At 39.8% G+C, this 22,666-nt stretch overlaps 6 protein-coding genes across 9 annotated transcripts; 3 read left to right on the plus strand and 3 right to left on the minus strand.

Annotated features, from left to right (window-relative positions):
* Positions 1–633: 633 nt before the first annotated feature.
* Positions 634–4,514, plus strand: LOC140777887 (beta-1,2-xylosyltransferase RCN11). The gene is made up of 3 exons (XM_073122290.1): positions 634–1,366; positions 2,622–2,771; positions 3,412–4,514. The coding sequence occupies exons 1-3, from the start codon at positions 740–742 to the stop codon at positions 4,132–4,134; spliced, it is 1,500 nt and encodes a 499-aa protein (XP_072978391.1). The 5' UTR covers positions 634–739; the 3' UTR covers positions 4,135–4,514.
* Positions 4,515–5,569: 1,055 nt separating this feature from the next.
* Positions 5,570–9,455, minus strand: LOC140777976 (ADP,ATP carrier protein 1, mitochondrial-like). Of its 2 annotated transcripts, none has more exons than XM_073122445.1 (4): positions 9,251–9,455; positions 7,314–7,826; positions 6,376–6,747; positions 5,570–6,157 (listed from the first exon to the last, which is right to left on the minus strand). In XM_073122445.1, the coding sequence occupies exons 2-4, from the start codon at positions 7,818–7,820 to the stop codon at positions 5,861–5,863; spliced, it is 1,176 nt and encodes a 391-aa protein (XP_072978546.1). In that variant the 5' UTR covers positions 7,821–7,826; positions 9,251–9,455; the 3' UTR covers positions 5,570–5,860. The 2 variants fall into 2 exon arrangements, with proteins under 2 accessions (XP_072978546.1, XP_072978545.1); XM_073122444.1 differs by having other exon boundaries at positions 7,314–7,839.
* Positions 9,456–10,354: 899 nt separating this feature from the next.
* Positions 10,355–12,801, minus strand: LOC140777978 (uncharacterized). 3 transcript variants are annotated; one of them, XM_073122449.1, is made up of 2 exons: positions 12,262–12,801; positions 10,355–10,490 (listed from the first exon to the last, which is right to left on the minus strand). In XM_073122449.1, the coding sequence occupies exon 1, from the start codon at positions 12,743–12,745 to the stop codon at positions 12,266–12,268; it is 480 nt and encodes a 159-aa protein (XP_072978550.1). In that variant the 5' UTR covers positions 12,746–12,801; the 3' UTR covers positions 10,355–10,490; positions 12,262–12,265. The 3 variants fall into 3 exon arrangements, with proteins under 3 accessions (XP_072978550.1, XP_072978549.1, XP_072978551.1); XM_073122448.1 differs by having other exon boundaries at positions 10,355–10,501; XM_073122450.1 differs by lacking the exon at positions 10,355–10,490 and adding an exon at positions 10,528–12,142.
* A 282-nt stretch (positions 12,802–13,083) lies between these two features.
* On the minus strand, positions 13,084–14,032 carry LOC140777977 (thylakoid lumenal 19 kDa protein, chloroplastic). The gene has a single exon (XM_073122446.1). It carries the CDS (start codon positions 13,946–13,948, stop codon positions 13,205–13,207), a length of 744 nt encoding a protein of 247 aa, XP_072978547.1. The 5' UTR covers positions 13,949–14,032; the 3' UTR covers positions 13,084–13,204.
* Positions 14,033–14,427: 395 nt separating this feature from the next.
* LOC140777975 (carboxyl-terminal-processing peptidase 3, chloroplastic) lies at positions 14,428–19,169 on the plus strand. Its single transcript, XM_073122443.1, has 12 exons — positions 14,428–14,838; positions 15,006–15,087; positions 15,153–15,283; positions 15,624–15,710; positions 16,017–16,095; positions 16,620–16,708; positions 16,881–16,916; positions 17,023–17,142; positions 17,691–17,777; positions 17,863–18,012; positions 18,526–18,633; positions 18,743–19,169. Exons 1-12 carry the CDS (start codon positions 14,485–14,487, stop codon positions 18,989–18,991), a joined length of 1,572 nt encoding a protein of 523 aa, XP_072978544.1. The 5' UTR covers positions 14,428–14,484; the 3' UTR covers positions 18,992–19,169.
* A 2,317-nt stretch (positions 19,170–21,486) lies between these two features.
* On the plus strand, positions 21,487–22,624 carry LOC140777785 (uncharacterized). The gene has a single exon (XM_073122131.1). It carries the CDS (start codon positions 21,633–21,635, stop codon positions 22,422–22,424), a length of 792 nt encoding a protein of 263 aa, XP_072978232.1. The 5' UTR covers positions 21,487–21,632; the 3' UTR covers positions 22,425–22,624.
* Positions 22,625–22,666: the final 42 nt, after the last annotated feature.

Here is a 22,666-nt window from a genome sequence, read left to right on the forward strand (position 1 = left end):
AGCAGTTATCCACCTTCTGCTAATGCCATCAAACTCAATCTTAACCTTTCCTTCCCACCCTTCCATAAAGGGTCCAAAAATTCATTATCACCTCCATAGATTTATTGAGGGGGAAGGGACAAAACCACGTCGATTTCATTCGGAGCATCTAAAGACATACTGCAACCCTTTGCTCTCCTTCAAAGGTGAGAAACTCGACGATAGGTGGGCACCACAAAATTTGAGTTTATGGGACGATCCTCATCCCTTTCAAACTAAAGCACAATGCCTCGATCTTAGTAGTGAAATATCTTAACTTGGTGATGCTTTAGGAACAACTTTGTTATTATGCATCCCAATTTTCCTTTACATGGTTACTCAAATAGGTGATTTTTGTCATACTCTTCTCAGTGGTATTTTTTTTTTCAATTTGGACCTTTATGGTTTCAGAATTTCCTTACTTTAATCAGACCTATATGATCTACTTAATAATGGAGATACTCCTCAATCCCATGTCCGTAGGGGGGGGGGCCTTAAGTATTATTTGATCTGAATAAACAATCTAATAATAGCTTTTGTGAAGGTTTATATTGTAAAAATCGTATGACAAAAATGTTACTCACTTCCCGCATTGTGACGTGCTTCTTCGTTCGGCCGGACCTCGTTAAAAATAACTCCCTAATCACCCTTCTAAGTTCTATCCCCTCCTCTCTTGCACACATCTCAAAGCTCGAGAAAGAAAGAAAAGATACTGTACGCGATGAGCCGACGGCAACGCCGTCTCCTCGTCCGCACCCTCCTCTTCCTATTCTTCCTCAACTTCATCTCTCTCTCCATCTACTTCATCCTCCACCCTCGCCCCCGCGCAACCCGCCCACCCCGCCAAACCCTAGAAACCCTGCCTTCTTCCTCCTCCCTTAAACCGTGGCCTTCTCTCCCTTCCTTCCTCCCATGGAGTCCCTCTCCTCCCCCTCCTCCCCGCTCATGCGAGGGCTACTTCGGCCACGGCTTCTCCCGACGCATCGACCTCCTCCGCCCGCACTCCTCCTCCGGCGGCGGCGGATGGTTCCGGTGCTTCTACAGCGAGACCTTGGCCAGCTCGATCTGCGAGGGGGGTAGGATTCGGATGGATCCGAGCCGGATCTCGATGACGGTGGGCGGGGAGGAGCTGGAGAAGGTGATCGGAAGAGGGGAGGAGGAGGAGCTCCCCAGGTACGAGCCCGGCGCGTTCCAGATCGAGGAAGGGGAAGGGCGTGCTGATGAGAGGCTGGCGGATGAGGAGTTTCTTAATCGGTACTTGCCGCGGGGTGCAATCCAGATGCACACGATGCGGGAGCTCGTGGGTTCGATAGGGGTCGTTCGCCCCGGCGAGCTTGAATGCTCCCAGGTAAGGGGTTTATCTGATTTTGTGTTGATCATGCTGAATCTATTACCAACGGAAAACTGTTAGTATATCAGAATGAGCAACGCGACGTCCTAGACATCTCTCACATGAACGATCAATGTTTAAAATTATACTGAATAATGAGATGTTTAAACGATCAAATTTTAAGTTGTAGAATTCACAGAACTTTAGAATGGCATATTGCTTTAGCATTAGCTTCTTTCTTTAGATTCAGTAATCAGTTTACACTCGTCATCTGTATTTCCTCCCTTGTGTTCGGTAAATCAGGTGCAGATCATGTTGCTATTAGAAGAATTTATCTACTGTCCTTAGTGACACTTGTGATATGATAGAGGCATTGAGCTTCTTCACATATCAGGCAATGAGCTGAGCATCTACTGCAAATACAAGCTATTTTCTTGGAAGTTGCTAAAGTTTTGTTTCTATTGAAATTAATGTATGGTGTAATTAGAAAATGAAATGGGGCATCTCTGAGAAGTATACGTAGCAAGTTTATTGGCCCCCAAGGTCCTCCTAAGTATCTTGCTCTATATTGGCCTTCTTAGTTGACTACTCAATCACATGCTTCTTTGGACTGTTATAGACAGGGCCAGATGATGCATAGAGTCATATAGATTCCTCATGCTGTTTCTAGTTTACCGATAAAGGCCAGCTAGGTGGCTATTGTTGGAGTTTATGCCCAAATGCAAATGTGACCATTGCAAGTTCCTTTTTGTTGCTGAATTTGTCATGACCAATGATTTGCAATCTCCAATTTCATTATCAGAAGAGAGATGGTAAAGCAAGAGCTTGGTTTATAGGCAGGTTGTGCTGCATAAAGATGGTATTTCTCTTATCTCAAATGCAGGTTTAAAGACATACTTGTACTGAGAAGATCATTTCTCCCTCTGTGTCTTTGAATGGACAAATATTTGAATGTTTCCTTATATAGGTTCAAACTTTGAACTGTAATCTAAAGAATCCATACTGGAAGTGTCTTTTTTACTTATCAGTGTTCATTAGATATTACTCATCAGAATATCACACAGCAGCTCTTAAGCTTTCAAATATGAATTAAATGGTGAATAAATGAATAATCTAGAACGCAGAAACGCAGTAAGATTCATGTAATAAATCCTAATCTTGGAAAAGTATATAAGAGGTTTAATGTTTTTGTTCAGTTGAGGGTGTCTATGATATATCTGTCTGCCATTTTACTCAGTACTGCTAAATTTTGTATGTATACCTTTGAATGCAGTGGATTGAAGAACCAACACTTTTGGTGACTCGTTTTGAATATGCAAACCTTTTCCACACAGTTACTGACTGGTACAGCGCATATATTAGCTCTAGAGTTACAAACTTGTCTAGTCGTCCTAACTTGATTTTTGTGGATGGGCATTGCAAGGTATATAATCGTATTCTTTCTTATTTTGAATCTGTTCTATTATGGATTTATTCAAATGTTGAAAAATGAGCGTAGTCGCTCTAGAGTTGCTATGCATTCTTTTGCACTGCATTTTTCCTTTACTGGTTACTCAAATAGGTGATTTCTGATTTTCTTCTCAGTGGTATTATCTAATTTTGACCTTTGTAGTTCCAAAATTTCCTTACTTTAATCAGACCTATATGATTTACTTAATAATGAAGATACTCCTCAATCCCATTATTGGAAAATAATATGTTAACACATGTATTTATCATGTTTCATCTGGTATTGCTGTCATAGTGGTGTTGTCAAAACTTTTTTAACACAATTTTTACACAAATTAAATTTTCATAAAGTACCTCCATATGAGCCAAATTATGTTTCACTGGAACGTGATTTTTTTTTTTCCCATCTTTTTAACTCTCCTGAGAATCTGAACTTTCATTATTTAAGAGAAATCTAATTTGCCAAGTTTGCTATGCAATTCATTACTTAAAACACATTCTGCATGTGGAGCTTTTCTAAAGTTCATTGTTGCTTTTGCTCTTCAACTGTTTAACTGGAAAAGAGGCCTTTAAGTTTATTTTGTCAGCACCTGGTGTGTTAATACAAATTACAGGCTCCATTAGAAGAAACTTGGGAGGCTCTCTTTTCGAGCACTAGATATGCTAAGAACTTCTCTGGTCCTGTTTGTTTCCGTCATGCTGTTCTTTCTCCCCTGGGTTATGAGACTGCTATGTTTAAAGGTCTGACTGAGAGCTTCAGCTGTCAAGGTACCTCTGCTCATATCCTCAGCCAGAACCCTGATTATCAGAAAACTGCACGATTATCTGAATTTGGGGAGATGCTCAGAGCAGCATTTGGTCTCCTGGGAAATGAAGACTCATTCATCAAAACATCACATGGGCACAATGTCCTCTTTGTACGTCGTGAAAATTACTTAGCCCACCCACGTCATAGTGGAAAGGTCGAATCTAGGCTGAGCAACGAGCAGGAGGTTTTTGATGCAATTAAAAATTGGGCAAAAGGCCAGAAGAAATGCAGAATAAATGTTGTGAATGGTCTTTTTGCCCACATGCATATGAAAGAACAACTTCGTGCTGTTCAAGAAGCTTCAGTTGTCATAGGGGCTCATGGAGCTGGCCTAACTCACTTGGTTGCAGCGACACCAGATACCATAGTTCTTGAAATAATCAGTAGCATGTATAGGCGCCCACACTTCTCATTGATTTCACAATGGAAGGGATTAGAGTATCATGCTATCAATCTTGCTGGATCATATGCTAGGCCTGCCATGGTTATTGGTGAGCTGAGCAGCATAATGGAAAGCCTTGGATGTTGATGACAAGGAGGATTTATCATCCAATCTCCTCCTGATTTTTAACAAGCACTCACTGCTTGAACAGCATATGGCATGTAGCATTGGAACCAACTCGCCTGTCCCTAGCATCGGCGGCACATACTTGTAAGTTAATAACTTACAAGGAGCCTCATTGACACTGGCCGCCTAGTTCATTGTTTTTGAGAAAAGAATTACTCACAAGGAACTGTTTTCTCCAAGATTGTCATATTGGACATCTTGATGTAGAGTGAGAAATCGTGACATTCATAGATGTTACCAGAAAGTTGTATTCATGCTAACAGCATGCACTGAGAATCCTTCAGGAGGAAATAAGATGGAACAATTCCTTACTGACATTGAGTCAGGTAGCATTTGAAGCACATTTTGCTCTACTCTTTATCTTTTCTTTTTAAGACATTTTGCTCTACTTGATTAGTTGGATTGTTTATTTTGTACTCTGTTTACTTTTTCATTATTTGAGTTGCCGAAGCCTGCCTACTGGTAGCGTGACTAAACTTTCAGGAATATAGTTTTTTTTTAAAGTAAAAAAGCTGATATTTTCTGAGTTTTTGACCAAACTAACCCTCCATTTTTTTTTAATATGAGAAGTATTTCTGTCAGCGGTGCTGCTGACATGGCAATATGCACATAGTCTCATTTTCTTATTTTTGGTCGAAAGAGTAAAAGATACTGAATCCTTGGTTTATATAGTAAGTTCTCTTTTGCCAAAAAAATTAAAGTTCTCTTTATGCAGAATTGTAAGAATATTGGGATTAAAATAATGGGCCTCTACCAATGCACGCAAAAGTTATTTGTATCGCTAGAGTTTTATTTTCATCTGCAAGATATATATAAGTTAGAAAAAGAAAATAAAAAGAAAATTTATTAGAGATCACGTTCTTTATAGCAGATTTGCGATTATATGTATGCTGCAATTTCTCTAGCATATCATATGACAAGCAAATTAATCTAGTTCAGACAGAATACTGTATTGGATGGCTTTTAGGGCATTTCATGCTTTTTGAGCTAGAATCGTAAAGGAATTTAGAAAGCATGCATAGAAACTTAAAGCTACTCAAATGTTAATGTTACAGATGGATTGGTCCTAAATTTTAACTCACATTCATTAAGAATAAGATGCTATAGCCAATGCTAAAATGATTCACACATGCCATTTAAATATGTGGAAACACGAGTACCATCAAAATCAGCATCTCCGAGTTATGTTAAACCGTTAAAAAAACGATCAAATTGGCCCAGTTTCCCATCAAATATCAGCAATATATACTTGCATATTCAGTCTAGCAAAAAGCATGCAGAATAGGATCTGAAGTAAAAGAAAATCAAGGCATGCACAAGAGAAGAGGACATTACATCTGCACAGCATGCATACAATTTTGTAGCTTGCTACATTTCTTTGACAATAACCATCACCTATTTAACTTTAGCAGACTTTGAATGCATCTCAAAATTGTCTCAATCAAAGTATTGTAATCCTCCGGCAACACACAGCTTAGCACAGCAGAATCTCTCTGTGCTCAATTTAACAAACTTTGCTCACAGATGTTATGCTCCATCAAAAAAGAAAATAGTGTAGGGAGAATCTCCCTCTACATAAATTATTAAAAATGTAAAAAACTTAAAAAGGCATGTGAGACTAAATCATGAACCAAGTTTTCTTTTCATCACCATCTGAGACTGATGATTTATTATATAGTCTCTACCTTTAAGCTCCTCCAGAACCAAATTTCTTCCCGAGGAGAATCAGCTGCAACTTATCGTAACCAGCAAGCACACCAGCACCAGCGACTGCACGGAGAATGTTAGCACCTGCGCCTTTGAAAAGAGATTTTGCCCCCTCATTCTTGAGAATCTGAGAGAATGCATCCAGGGAACTCTTGTACTTGACAGCTTCTCCAGACGTCATCATCATTCTTCTGCGGACAGTGTCAATGGGGTAGGATGCAAGTCCTGCACCATTGGTGATCAGCCAACCCAGGGCAAAGCTTGCAAAGAAACTATCCTGCAAAAAATTGAGCAGCAGAAAGAATTTTTTTGAGCAGCAACACAATTTATTTGAAGGTGGAAAGCAATAAAATGAAGCACTGGAGCTCCAATTTAGGGGAAAAAAACATTAACGATACTTGACTTTTAGCATCATTAAGTCATTGAGTTGAAGGGGCAAAGATCTAAACATCCTGTAGTTTTGGAAGAATATGAAATGGAATTCTAACAGCATACCTGCAGTTTTCCAGTGAGGACTACTGGCTTCAAAGAATCATACATTCCAAAGTAAAGGCCACGGTAGACTATAATTCCAACACAAGATATGTTAAATCCACGGTAAAGACCAGCAACACCATCTGACTGAAGAGTTTTCCGGTAGACATCGACAAGACCATTAAATTGCCTCTCCCCTCCTTTTTTGGCTGCCTTAGCATCGTTGGCCAAGCGAGTTCTAGCATAGTCGAGAGAGTACACAAACAGTAGCGAAGAAGCACCAGCAGCACCACCTGAACCAAGGTTTCCTGCAAACCATTTCCAGTATCCATCTTTGTCTTTCTTGAAATTGAACATCCTCTTGAAGTAATCCTTGAATGCAAAGTTCAATGCCTAGAGAAAGGAAAATTAATATTAGTTAAGGCCAGTAATAGATGTTGAAACTATCTCACTGGTCAACGCAGAGCAAGATTGTTATGGGAGAAAAAAAAAACTATGAAAGTGTCATATTTCTGTGGGTTTTCACCATTTCTATCACTATGTAATTTGAGGCGTTTATTTTACAATATAAACAAGCCTCCACACGAAAAGCAGTTCATTTATAATAAATGTAACATACGAAGAGGAGGTGGCATATTATTGAACCATGAAGCCTACAATTAGGGGAATGATATCCTACAGCCAGACGAGAGTTTATTCTGGCCTGAAGATGGAAAGTGGCTAGAAATTCCTATCAATGATGGTTGATAAAGGCCACTATACTATATGGAGTAACAAATAATGATAAAATACCCATGTTGTAAGCCAGCTCAAGCAATCAAAAGAAGCTTAGATAGGCAATAATAAAAGAATAATATGAATACATACTACCTTTCCAAATTGCAAAACAGAAAGAAAAAATAATATGTACGACAATTATCAATATGAAGTAATAGAAGCTAATAGATAGTAAATTCTACCTGCGTTGGAAAGTAACGGATCACATTTGCTGTGTTCCCTCTCCATAATGAGGCAAAACCTTCATCTTTGATTGTTCGAGAAAAGCAGTCTGTTATTCCCTTGTATGGTTGAGAAAGACGACCAGTCTTGATCATTTCATCCTGGTTCTGGATGAGTAGCTTGACACGTTCAATAGGAGCAGCAGCAGTTTTGGAAACTGCAGCAGAGACTCCACCCATAAGGAAATCAATGGCAAAGCTGGCAAGACCTTTCTCAGCTGGTGCATGGGCAAAAACTGGTGATACATGTGTTACCACAGGAAAATTAATGCTAGCACTAGTAACAGGCATCTGAAAATTTTGCAAACGATCATTCTTGTAGATTCCTGCTTTCAAGCACTTCTCATATGAAGAGGGCATATGGAAGTTGTGGTTGCGAGCTTGCAGACCCTGAGAAAAGCTGGAACTCAGGTGGAATTGGCCAGAAACCTTCTGAACGACAGTTGGGTGGCTAATCTGATCCTCCATATCTTCCTATTGAAATATCCTACATGTAACCATCCAAAATGAGGATAAGCTTAATACTGTTATAAAGTAAAATGTTCTGACAATTTCAACATTATGCACAACCAAAAAACATCAGAGAGCATAAAAAAAAGAAGCTAGTATTAATAATGCAAAATACAATAAGTTAGGAAGTTAACAATATCATTTAGTAAGAATAGAGACATCCTCAACTGAATCATAGGCTGACACCAAATTATCTGAGTCATATGAGACAGTAAAATTTGGTGATAGGCTAATCATTAGAGAGCATAAAAACAAACAATGTCAAGTAGCAATAACACTATGGTTCTAAATAGTTACTCCTCTGTTTCCTTAAATATAAAGAGAGAAATATAAGCACTTACACACAGAAATAAAGAGAACAAACAAAGAGGTTTTTTTGAAAGGTTTACTTGGATATAGGAAAAATACATGGATACAACTATCTAAGCAGCGCAGCTACGAAGTAAAAGATAAAAGTAGAAACCTGAAGAATTAGTAACTCAAAGCAAGAACCTGAAGAGAGAAAAAGATGACCCTAATTGCAACAACGGACATAAGCACCTACAAAAATAAGGACTAAGTCCACCTGATCAGGTCCTTTAAATAAAATAAGCAATACTACGCGCATTTAGGACTAGCGAGATACTCTTCAACTTTCAGCTAGAAGTAGAAATAAGAACCATAAGGGAATTAAGATTTACATCTAAGCAAACCACCAACAACAGAACCAAGCAATTCTGATTTTAATAGTTAATCAGCATTCCAAATGAGCTATATTTTTTTTTCAAAAGTCCCTTTTCTTCTAAGTCAACATCATTCTATTATGATAATGAATACAAAGTATTACCACAGAGAAGATAAAAGGTCGAACAATATAGTATATAAGAAAAAAAAAACAGAAGAAAGTGAAAGCAAGTAGATAAGTGAAATTTTAATAAGTGATCACTGTTATATTTAGAATAATATAACGACAACACAAGTAATTGACATTAGAGAGCTTCTATGATAAAGAAAGTATTATAGACAGCAGAATAATACGTGAAATTCGGCAATATGAAAGATTCAAACTAATAGAAGATAGAAAACCCTATTCATAAACCCGACACGTACCAAATAGGTAGATCTAAATCAGAATTCCATTCAGATCTGTTACACGAAAGACAAAATAATTCCAAGAACAGAGAGATGGATCCAGAAAAGGTGAAATAGATCCGCACGAACAGATCGCTTTAGGCAACACAAAACACCAGTTAATCGGAAATACAAATAAAACTACAGAAAAATCAGCTAGAAAAGAGTTACAACATCGATTTATCCTTTGGATCTACAGATCAAGAAGATATAAATGTACAATTCCTTCGAACTGCAACAAAAAAGAAAAGGAAATAAAAATGAATTGAAGACTTTACCCTTAGAAGGCTCTAGATCCCCACGATTCCCTCTTCCTCCCACTTTCTCTCTCTCCCTTTGATCCTTGAGGGCTTTCTTCTTCGCCTCCCGCTCAAGAGAAGAAAACGAGCGAGAGGTGGAGAGCGAACCAAGGAAGAGAGATAGAAAGAGGGACTACGGACAAACCGGAGTGCGAGGGCCACAGCTTTATTGGAGAGAGAGAGAGAGAGAGAGAGAGAGAGAGAGAGAGAGCGTCCTTTTATATTTCCATTCCTACGCCTACCGGGCCCAATCTCAGGAACGTATGCGTACAAACGCATGGAAATCTATATGCGAGATCAAGAATCCGCCGTACATAATATCATGTGCTGCGTTATATCTACGCTTTATAACCTCCCCCAATCCCTGGTAAGAAAAACAAATTGGACTGGATGGCTGAGCTGTGATGAGCTGTTGGGGCATTACAGCTCACAGCGCCACTGCTTCCATCACAGAGCGTCAGAATTCTACGCCCAACAGGCAACAGGCTTCAAACACTTACCGGTTACCAATGATGTTTGGGAAGCTCAGGAAGATTTGTCAAATATAATTTGACGATTAGCATTACTTCGTCTCTCGCTTTAAGCAATTGTTAACATTAATTAAGAAGGTTCACCTCCAGAGATTACTGGGAAGCCAGGTGATCATTGGTAATTCCGGCCCCACCACCACCATGGTTCTAGGGGCAAAATTGCAAGGACTTGTTTGGTTTAAGAATAAGCTTCAAACTTAATTAATTAGTCTTAATTTTTTAAAGAGTAAGTTTGACTAAATATAAAAAAGAATAAAAAAATTTAATTACTGAATCAGTTTAGAGATATCTAAACTAGTTCAGGGAAGGCTCCTAAGCTCAAAACAAACATGGCCTAATGTATCAGATGCAATCAATGGAGCATTTTTTTTGCTAGTTACTATAAAGAATACGAGAGGAATGGGCATTTAGAACAAACATAAATAGATCAGATAGTAATAAAATAACACTTTATCACGCAATAATAAATATATGGTTACAACTTACAAAGATAGCTTATTTTGTATAAAAAATAACATAAAATAAGTATGAAATGCAGAATTAGTTTCAGACCTTCCTTTCTTTTCTTTTCTTTTCTTTTCTTTTCTTTTCTTTTCTTTTTCTTCTATTTAAGAGCATCCATATCTTATACGAGTAAACATTCTTGAGTTTTCTCTCTGGGGAGGCGTCCTCTCGTAAGTTTTGAGTTTCTGCATTCAAACTTCATATGCACAAGCTTCAGACTAGTATTTGGTCAATAGACAAAATGCTTATAAACAAACTGGCAACAAATCGCAGGCATCTTGATCTTGCCAACTACGACACAATGAGAATGATATATTTACATGCCAGCAGAGATGAAAAGCAACTTACATTTGGAATTTTCCTCAAGAAAACTTGAGGATATGATAGTTTCCATCGATGGATTGGTTCTGTAACTCTACATATGGTTATAACATTTTCCTCAAGTCCAAAGATTTCTGTCTATGTATATGGTGTACTCATATGCAGAAAAATCTAAGCAGCAATTCTTTTGACAGCCATCATTAATAGAACAAATCTAAGAGAACTCAGATATTGAACTTAAGGCGAGTTGTTAGATTCTTGAGTATCTAAAATGGAGCCGGAGGAATTTTACACAATTAAATTCTTGTACAAACCTTTCAATTGTTTGCATCAATAATAACTACAAACAGAGGATATGCAACACATTTCGACAATCAAGCAACTTCAGAACATATGTTTCAACAATTATGCAACTCAGCCAAAGGTATTTAATAAAATGTGTACATAACAATCACCAAAAGTATGCTTTATTTAGTATACTACAAACGATCTATAGACTACTGTACTCATTATTCAATATGTAGCATACCCTTAATTTAGATACCAACTTCAAACTCATCTACCTTTGCTCTTTACCGCTACCGAGATCCATGAAATACTGCCTTGAGACTTTGTGCCAAACTTCGGACCAATGGATCTCCTTGTTACCTTATGGGAGCACAAAACCACGAAGATAGATATTCTGGGTGAGATATGGGCCTCAATGACACTGGATGCAGTTAACACCCTCCCACATGAAGCCCTTTTTATGTGCTACCACCCTTTGGTAAGCAATTCACCAGCAAGGTATGTGTGCCTACCTTGTCAACCAACTCCATAATCAATGCTTTGAACCACTGTTACCTCAACTCTTCCATTGCCATTAATTCATTTATATATAAAAAGCACCTCATGTATCCACAATTGAATAAGAATTTTCCTCTAACAGCCAAGGAATCATTAAGATCTGCAAGCACCTCATGACATAATTTGGAGAGCACTTTCATACCTTTCCCGAAGGCTCTTCCGTAACATAAATTGCTCTTTGATGTACACTCTGGAGCTGTATTGTAAATACACAATGTGGGAGTTTCATAATAGAATTTCAAATAAAATCTATGTTGAAGATTGTGTTTTTCCTGGTTAGACATCCAGGATAGAAGATTGTATTTTTCCTGGTTAGACATCCAGGATTGCAGGGAAGTTTAAGAAAGCAATAACTTCAAAATATTGGCCTCCGCATGTCTGGTACTTTCGTGCGTGAATCCAGGTGCTTGCTTCCTGTCTATTCCCCACTGGTTCCTCTATCTTAAGCATGGGCGTTGGATGCTAATCCATTTAGAATTATCTATCCCCCACTGCACTCCCTATCTTAAAAATCAACTGCTCGCCTAAAGAGCTCAATATTGAAATAGCCACTAAATGTTAAACATGATTCCCAAATTAGCTGACCCTAATACCATATAGTTAATTGAGGCCTTTTTCCTTACATAATCCTTGCCAGATTCTCCACACAAAGGTAGAAAACCATGTTATTCTGAAAAAAAAAAAAAACTTAGATAACAAGCACATCTATTCTCCATCTTACTACTTTGATATCGCTCAAACAATGATACAAACATGTGTCAGACGTTAACCGAATCCAATAACCCATACCTTATCAAGACTTATCCCCGAGCCAGAGCGAATCCCAGAGGAGCAACGAGAGAAGGGCAAGGTTGGGAACGACAAGAATTAGAAGAGGCGGAACACGAATCCCGATGCGTCCCCGCCTTAGCCGCTTCCGGAAGTACGCACGGCGCTCCTCCGGACCCCACCGCTGCGGCGCGGGATCGACGGCGGAGGAGAGGACAAGCGGCGGCGGCTGCTGAAACGGACACTTGGACCGCCACGTGGTGATCGGTTGGCCGAGTCGGACGGCGCGGGAGAGGAAGAGGGAGAAGGACCAGCGAAGGAGAGGAGGAGGGAAAGAATGGTTTGATGGGCAAAGGAAGGGAGGGTAGTCCCAGTTAAGGAAGCAGGGGACTTGGGAGGCGACGAAGAGCTGGGAGTGGAACGATGGGGTAGTTGTTTGGTGAATTAGGATGTGGGTTAAGGTGTGGATCCTTTGCTCCCATGTGGGTTCTCTTCTGCTCTCCATACTAGAGAGTAGCAGATAAGAGTTAGGAAAAGGGAAGTGAGTGATTAGAGAGGGAGAAGTGGTAGCATTGCCATTCGTAGGCTTTAAATGGGCCCACCATTGGTTGGGCCACAGTCCAGTTGTATCATGATCTCAATCAAATTGAGTAGTAAAGTTGATCAATTTATCGAGAGTTCGGCCTGGATTCAATATTAGTTGGGCTTATTTAATTTACACTAGAGCCAAATTGAATGTGGAAGAAGAAATTATGACGTTTGATTATGAAGGTATGACAATTTCATACCAGTTGGATCTATAGCATGACCTTCTAACGCATAGCCGATTGAAATCAAACCAAGTGGATTCCAAGAGTTGAGAAGCTTCTCTATTCACCATCGTTAAGCAAGCATGTACAAACAGCTCAGAATCGGAATAAGCTATCCTCGCTATCTTTGATATATAATTTTACAAATCCAAGAACTAGGAAGAAGAGGCGGAGGGATCAATGGTCTTGAACGATTCATGGAGGCGTCGAAGCGTCTCCTGGTCGCGATTCCACTCCGGATTGGGCGCGGTCACGAAATGTGCGTAGAGCTTATTCCGCACACAAGTCACCGATATCAAGCTATGCGCTCCTGCCCCTTCCACCTCATAAGCGTAGTATACCTGCCCATTATCATCTCTCCTCTCGTCGGATCTCACGCTATCCGCCCCGGCTATCTGATCCTGGAGTCCGACGTCGGATAAGGCCAGGTTTCCCAGCACGGCGTCGACGGGGGCGAGGGCTCGGATCCCGCCGAGGAAGGTGAGGTATTCGCGCTCGGATCGCTTCCTGGGGTTGAAGAATTCGCTATCAGTGCCGTTGGTGCCCTTCTCGACCTTGGAGACGAGGCGCTCCTTCCAGCCCTCTGGGACCTCGTAGGTGTACTCGGCGGAGTCCTTCTTGTTCGAGTTGCCGCCGTAGCCGCCGTAGTTGGCGGCGCTCGCGGCAGTGCCATAGTAGATCTGGAAGGAGGGGTCGGCGAGGGAGGGGGAGGGGGAGGAGAGGATGAGGAGGGAAGCGGCGGCCGCGGCGGCGAGGGAGGAGGAGAGGGGTTTTGGAGCTGGAAGATGGGGTTTTATCAGGGTTTTGTGGACGGGGGAGGAAGAGGAGGAGGTGGAGGTGGAGGCGGTGATTTTAGTGGCCGCGGAGAGGAGAGCGGAGGAGGTCAGTAGGGTGGCCATGGCGCGCTTCGGCTTTGGTTTGCGTACGGTGATGCGAAGGATAGGACTTAGGAGGGGTGACCTTATCCACACACACAAGTATACAACCAATAGAGAATTGGAGAACACCAATAAAATCTATGAAATTTTGCAAAACATACATTACGTTTGATATCTACAATTACACTATTTGGGCCTTAGTTGTGTACTTAGCACTTAGTACTTATTACCAATTGGGCTGGAAAGGCCAGTATTGAGCTTGTGAAACATGGGCCTTCTTGATCTGGCCCAGTGATGGCTAGATGCCACCGAGCAACTAGTGCTTCTCTATAGCGGCACGTAAGCGAACTTCCCAGTTTGTAGCCTACAAGTTACAACCGGACACGAGTGGCCAGAATCTTCAAGATACTGAAAGACGGAAACTAACCGTTACCACTTCTTATATTTAAGGTGGACCCCGCCAGAATCTTTCAGTTCTTATTTGGAGAATTGGAGGCCTGCAGTTCCCCACTACCGTCACTTCTCTCTCTCTTTCTCTTCTTCTTCTGGTGATCGTAATGGGATTTCCAATGGAATCCCTCTGCCCTAACCGAGAGTTTAACCTCCGAACTCTCGCCTCATCTCCTGTTCCAAAACTGCCGAAACCCTCCTCTTCAAGAACTCCCAGTACCTATCGGTTCGCCTCTGTTAGAGAGCTCCGAGTTTGTTCCGAGAAGAAATCGCCGCCAGATTGTGGCGGATGCAGATCCGGATTCGTCGGAGTCGAATCCAGTGGCCCTAGATTACTGGAGAAGGCCGCCCTTGGATTTGCCGCCGCAGCTGCCGCTACTATGATCTCTTTCAACGCCTATGATCCTCCGGTGCTCGCGGAGTCCCTCACCGTCGCCTTTCCTGTTTCTAGAGCCCGTGAGGTAATTCTTCTTTTAAATAAAGAAATAGACTTTTATTCGTGTGCGAGAAAGATTCCAGTGTTTTGTAGAAGAAAAGAATATTTTTCTCCAACCGATTCAATTTGTTTGAAGAAAAGGTGGCATTTTTAGGAATTTGAAGTGAATCTTCTTGCGTTTCCTTGCACCAGGTGAATACGGTTCAGAGAACTCTGGTTGAGGCATGGGGCTTAATTCGCGAATCTTTTTTTGACCCCACTTTCAACCATCAAGGTACTGGGTCTTTTTTAAATTCTTAAAAGTTCTTGGTATCATTCTAAGCAATTCTTTTGATGCAGACTGGGATTTAAAGCTACAACAAACTATGGTGGAAATGTTTCCATTAAAGTCAGCAGATGCAGCATACAGTAAAATCAGTGCAATGCTTGCTACTCTTGGCGACCCATTTACCAAAATTATTAGCCCGAAGGTATACAATTTTAACTCAAACTCTTGTTTCTACTTGTTTTCCCTTAGATTTTGTATTTCTGTATATTTACATCTCGTGCATTCTAACATTCTGTGTGAAAAATCTTAAAGTTCATATTGAGGTGTCTTTTATTATCTTTACGTAATTACCATTGTTACAATAATATTGCTCATGATTAACCGTAAGGTTTCTTAAACTTACATTTTCCACTCTGTTCAATTTAACAAAAACTGAAGGGGCCTTTTTCATTCAGCAATGAACATCCATGGTATATTTCACATTGGTAGGCGGAGATGATAAACTTTCACATTTTGATGTTACAATTGTCATGAACTTGCAGGAGTACCAAAGTTTCAGAATAGGCAGTGATGGAAATCTGCAAGGAGTTGGTCTCTTTATAAATGTTGAACCAACCTCCAGAAACTTGGTTAGCAAAATTCTTTGACAATTTATGTCCTCTCTATATATCCTCCTTTCACCATGATCTTCCTTTTTTCAGAATAATCATCACATCATCCTAAAGGAATGAGATTGAAAGATGTCCTGCCATTTTCATTATTTACAAAGATACACTACTGTTATAGCTTTTTGCAAAATGTTCTATGAAAACCCATAAGTCAGCCAATAGTTTCTTAATTGAAATGGAACAGAAAATATGTATTTCGAGACTATGATTTATTTAATGTTGAGCATCATTACTAGGTGTAATTAATTATCGTCAATGATATCACAGGTTGTTTTATCTTGCATTGAGGGAAGCCCAGCTGACCGAGCTGGTATACATGAAGGCGATGAGCTGATTGAAATTGATGGTAAGTTCAGAAGATAATTTTTCTTCCGCCACTTTACTGTTTATTTATTATGAGTTTTCTCATCGTCATTAAATGGGCCAATTTTTTTAATCTTTTTTGTGATAGTTTCCAAAATGCATCATATCCAAATAGGGTTAGAGTTTTTAGAACATAGCGCTGAATTTTGTGATACAGCTTTGTGATATATAACCTTAAGAAATTTTCATTATGATACAGGCTACTAGTAAGTTGTGTCTGCATACAATGAAAGTCTAATAATATAATGAGATTATTTTCTAAATATTTTGCTGCTTAGTTTGTCATTACGGCTCAAAATTTATATTTTATTGTGCTCTTTAAGTAATTGCATGATATTTCCTATCAGTCTTCATTTTCTACTTTTCAATTTACTCAATTTTTAATATACATCTGTCATCTGATTACTAAGTGGAGAGAGTACAAGAGAATCTGCAATGTTTCCTAATATCATTTGCAGGATACCCTGTAGGATGTTCCAGATCTCATAAAATTTTCCTCATTTTCAGGACAGTCTGTGGCTGGAATAGATGCAGAAGCAGCAGCCCAGAAGCTTCGTGGTCGTGTTGGAACGAGTGTCGTAGTAAAACTTTCCACTGTAATTAGCCTTCCTTTTTATTTACTTCATAATGCACCACTCATAAAGATGGAAGTAATTTTCTTCCTTCCTGTCTGTTGTTGTCTGGATCCTGCAGATTTTGGCAGATTTGCCAACTGCATGTACCTCTAGTACCAATCTGATTTCAACTGATGCATAATATGATTTTCAGGAGACTAACCAGGGAAGCCATAGCAAAGTTAGAGAGGTAGAGTGTCATTTTATTTTATTTTATTTTTGTACGTTTCTCTATTTATGTCTGATGTACTTGACTTATACATCATCTAAAATATGAGTGAAATCTCCTTTTGAAGGTACTGCTACCTCGTGAAGTTATCCGGCTTTCGCCTCTATCTAGCACAATCATTTCTCATAAATCACGTGATGGCCGTGAGTCTAAGACTGGATATGTGAGACTAGCTGCATTTTCTCAGGTGTTACTTTTGAAGCTAATGGTTTCACCTAATATGTTTGTTACCTTTCTTCTTCATTAGTATATTTTGCACAGAAAGCCTTTAGTCTGTCTTACATAAGCCCAAAAGTGCAACCTATGTCTTCAGGATTCGAGAAACAGATCCTACAAGATTTATGGGAAGACTCTTATCTTTACGAATTTGGCTTTGACTAGGAATTTAGCACCTATCCTTGAGAGTTTAACACCCTCTATAGCTGGCTGTAAAGATCTGCAAGTTTTTTTCCCCATAATGCTGTGTTATGCTTCAGCCTTCCCATAAAGCTGGATGATAGTGATGCTGAATTAGTATTGTGTCAATTAAATTTTCTCATTTGAATTTTAAATTAATTTAATTTCTGTTCTGCTTCTTAGTTAATATGGAAATTAGCTTACAAACTCCTATTTTGGTTGCAAAGCAGATGCATAAACTAATTGATATTATGCCAAATTACTATTGAAGTCATACTGGATACATAACTAAGTTGTTTCTTCAAGGTTCTGATGTTTGCATAACATGTTCTTGATCAGTCTGCTGCAGCTGAAATGGAAAATGCTATTCAAGAAATGGAAGACCAAGGTGTTCAGTCGTACATTCTAGATTTACGTAACAATCCTGTTAGTTGATTCTCCTCGTTCTTGATATTAATTTCAGAGTCATGTTTGGCCTTTCAAGTTTCTGATTTGTCCAATGTTTGTACAGGGAGGTTTAGTAAAAGCTGGACTCGATGTTGCTCAAATATGGTTAGATGGTGATGAAACTTTAGTAAATACAGTTGACCGAGATGGGAATATGTTACCAATTAATATGGTCCAAGGACACGCCATGACACATGACCCTCTTGTTGTGCTTGTGAGTTTCCTACTTTATCTGTAATCCAAAGTAGTGGCAATGCTTCTGATTTTCATGACCAAGTTCCGCATGAGAAGGAGTGCTTTTCTTTTTCTTAATAAATAAGGAGCGTTACCGTGCAATGCAGTATGCATAGATTTTCATCTACTGACAAATTCTCTGGTGGATTTTTTTGCAAATCAAGATATGAGTTGTTATAAGTTGTGTCAGGAAAGGGATTAGGGATGTAGCTTTACTTACTCCTGCACTGTCCTTCTTTACTTGGGTGTTTACATTTCTTGATTCCTTTTTGGTTTACCTTGTTCTAATTCTGTAAATTTACATCCATCCAAGATGACAGCCAATATATTCTTGATGTTTGTAGTCTGAGAGAGTTCTTTCCGATGTCACTTCTTTTTCATATTTCAGTGTATGCACATATTAGAACCAATCTTGAATTTTTTGGTGGAGAAAGAAGTTCTACCTAGAGCTTTCTTATTGAAGATTTTCCATGTTCTTTATTTGCTATTGCAGGTTAATGAAGGGAGCGCCAGTGCGAGCGAAATCCTGGCAGGGGCATTACACGATAATGGTCGCGCTATTCTCATTGGCCATAAAACCTTCGGTAAAGGAAAAATTCAAGTAAGTTTAATGACTATAGCTGTGATGTTTCAAACTACTACAAAAACAAAGTGCTCCATAGAGCTCTAATGATCCTACTTTCTTTTTACTGCTTAATTTCTTGATGCAGAGCGTGACTGAGTTGCATGATGGGTCAGCATTGTTCATCACAGTTGCAAAATACTTATCACCAGCATTACACGACATCGATCAGGTGGGCATTACACCTGACATACAATGCACTCCTGATGCACTAACTTCGCCCAAGACATCTGTTTCGAAAGATAATGGCAAGGCCTCTTCCCTGGAGTCAGATTCTTGCATAATGGTGGCAGAGCATGAGCTGGAGATTCAGAAATCAAAAGGGACTGCTTCGTAATCATAGTCTTAATAAGTTTTATCATGCAAGTTTAAGGGATTAGTATCAATTACTAGTGAAGACAACAGCTTATTTGTAAATTCTACTCCACATTGCATGCATATGGAACATATGCTTGTACATATATACACAGATATATACTTGTATATCATTGTTATGAATATTATCCTCAAGAACACAGGCAAACCTCCTTGACTTTATATTTTTCATCAGCTAAGTATGCAGAGCCAATCTTTGATAAGAAATGAGTAAAAAAAAAATTAATAAAAAGTTTATAGTGAAGTCAATTAATGATAAACATACAATTTATGTTTCTCAACAATTAATAATAGACAAATATATAAAACCTTGGAAAGTGAAATGGATTTCTGGGAAATTATTTTTAAATCCATTTTCCTCGTTTAAACACCGTAAATTAATGGATTAGTAGGAAATTATCATGATCTTATCCTACTTCCCATCAACCATCGAGAAACCCAGTTAACGGCTAAGCTAACTCAGTGGGTCCACACGGGATGCCACCACACTCACCGACCACATGTGCCTTATTCGTCTATTATACTTCCCGATTACTTATCCAACTCAGTTATCCTACTCACTAATTATTCCTTTCTTGCGAGCATCCAGGTGGCCGGAATCAAGTGGATCACATGGCTTGGGACCCACAGCCCACACTCTAATTCCACCCAATGTGAGTTGAGCTTATTATTATTGGGCTTCCAGTGAGGCCGAGGCCCACAACAATAAGATACCCCAAGCCGTGATTGCTACATGTAAACACATAATTTAACTATTCGTTCCCTTTTATTCCACAAGATTACGTCCCGTGACAGCCCTAAAAGTTCGATTCCACTCAAATACTTTGCAATAAATCTCAAAAAAAATTCCCATTAATTCCATTCTATTAATGCTGCATTCGAGCTGTTACTTCCTAATCGAATCGGAGGCCCGTACGTGACGTGTCGCAGACGGATTGGAAGATGCGTATAAAGTTTGGTAATATAATAAAGGCGATTAATGTTTAATTATTTAGATTGCCAGCCCAACGCTATGATTAATTGTCAATTTATGTGGTTAATTCTTCTTTTAACTCGGCCTCCACCGGACGATCCGGTCAAGAAACCATGCACATGCACGCACGTAGTAAAACTTCCTCTCAAAAACACCACACATGACCACCACCTACTATTAGAAAAACCCACCCCAAATGCCAAAAGCAATCCTAGTCGTCCAATAATAACTACCCCAGAGCGACAATTTCACCTATAAAACCTCCTCCATTCCTCCTCTTCCCTCCTCAGGCAAGCAAAGAAGAAGAGGAGAGAAGAATAAGGAGCTAAGTAGGAATAAATAAAAGAGACCATCTTCTTTTCATCTCCTTGGCGAATCCGTCGATCGATCATAAGCAATGGAGATGAAGAAGATCGCCTGCGCCGTCCTTGTCGCCGCCGCGTCGGCCTCTGCGGCCCTCGCCGCCGATGCGCCGGCTCCTAGCCCTGTCAGTGGCTCCTTCGCCGTCGCCCCGGGCGTCGGTGCGGTGCTCGGAGCCTCCCTTCTCTCCTTCGTTGCCTATTACTTGCAGTAAGCCTCAGAAAAGGAGAAGGAAAAGGAAAGAAGAAGAAGAAGAAGAAGAAGAAGAAGAAGAGGAACGTGGGAGTTTTGAATGGAATAGATTTTCTTCTTATTATGTTTTGAAAGACTCGATATACATTTATCACTAGTCTCGTTCTTCCTTTCTTCCTTTCTTTCTTTCTTTATCGATTTGCTTGGATTTAATTTTGGTTTGTGGACTTCTGCATGGAATAAAGGAACCCATAATTTGTTATTACTTATTATTGAGCAGTCACATTATTCTCATCAAATTATTCTAATTAATCACCATCTCTCTTCCTTTCCTTTCATTAATTATCCATCAAAGTTGTGAACTGTGATCGCACCCCGTAGGTCAGCATTTGGGCCATATGGCCCAGTTTAATCAGACTAACCCACTTAATATATGATGCAAGGAACCCTAAGGCCCATTTCTAAACTTTGTGTAGAGCGAGAAGTCTTTTCCTTATTTATTTTAAATTTGCACACATACTCATCAAAAACCTCTTATTTATTTATATATACCCTTCAAAAAATGTGTACTTATAGTCTTATTCCAGCTTTTATAAATTTCTCTTGGTTAAGGATGAATTTATATATTTTTTATTAAATTATTGAAATTTAACTTGAAAACTAATCAAATAAATATTTATGTATATGGTTGGATGAGTATACATGTAAATATTTAGTTTAGAGGAGCATACAAACAAATGAGAACTTCTCTTAAATTATAAATGAGAAAAAAAAGAATCCAAATTTTAAATATGATTTTTATCACCTAATTTTTATGATAAAAATATCAATTAGTTTAATTAGATTTGGTATGTCTGCAGAGAAAGTCCTTGAGACACGGGGTTTTCCGTTTCCGTCGTCGCTAATCACTAGACGCAAACTATTGGCTAATCAAACTAAGAACAAAAAACGATGGGCGAAGTTTTGATTATAAACAATCTCATGCAGTACAAGCGCACACAAATCTACTGGGAGTCTTCCAACTTGATCTCCGTCTCCTTCCCCAATCCGAGGCAACAGCAAAGCTATTAGCTACACTATGGCCTCCTTTCTCTGTCGCAGAGCAAACCCTACTAGATTTCTTACAGTAAAGCCAACTTTCTTCCAATCCACACCCCACCTCGCAGCTCTCTCCAATCCGAAACCCACAAATCCCATCTCCATCCGCTCCAATCTCTATCCCTTCTCGTCTAATGCTGCGTTCTCCAGATTCCAGTTCCGATCTCTTGTCCATCAATCACCGACATCTACAACCCCAAACCTTAGAAGCCCAAGTCTTGTATCTCGATTTCTTCACGAACCCAGATGCCAAAATCCCAACTTGGTTACTAGAGATTTCTCCTCCACCGCTCCGGAGAGCAAGGATGATGCCAGCAAGCAACCAGAAGCCCCTGACGAGCTCCGTCACCAAGAAATCGTTGGCCCCACGGTCGAGCGCGACGTCTCCGCCCTTGCGGAAGAGACCCGCCAAGTGCTCGACAAATTGCGAAAGTCAATTTATGATCTCAGCTCTGCCATCGCGCTCTTGGGCGTTGCCCACCTCGGTCTCGGCGCTTGGATAATTTACGCCGTCAAGCCCTCCGATGAGGTCTCCCTCCAGGGGCTTGTCGCCTTCGCGTTTCCCTTCTCGGTGGCATTCTTGATGCGGCGGACGCTCAAGCCGATTACCTTCTTCAGGAAGATGGAGGAGCAGGGAAGGCTGCAGATTTTGACCCTCACTCTACAGGTCTCGAAGAATCTGAATACATTGTTCTTGAGGACTCGCGTGCTCACCTTGTGCTGCATTGTGGGCATCTCTGCTGGGTCTTTGACTACGGTGTGGTTGAGATGAATGAGATAGCTGGGGAGGGTCTTAATTGGGTAATCCTCTTTGCCACGGTTATGTTCACAGTTGATGGATTGCTCGCAATAATAAGGAATCATGTCAAACTTAAATGATTCTATTTTGTATTGTTAAAGTAGGTAATATAAATGACTTTTGATTGTGCCACTATTTTTATTTCACTATTTCCATGGTGGCCTGCTTGGTTTGAAGTTAAATTCTCCTGGTAATCTTTATGCCAAATGTTGTAA

Source organism: Typha angustifolia, chromosome 15 (assembly GCF_048772165.1).
Source record: "Typha angustifolia cultivar Huaian chromosome 15, ASM4877216v1, whole genome shotgun sequence".
In the NCBI taxonomy this organism is placed as follows: Eukaryota; Viridiplantae; Streptophyta; class Magnoliopsida; order Poales; family Typhaceae; genus Typha; species Typha angustifolia.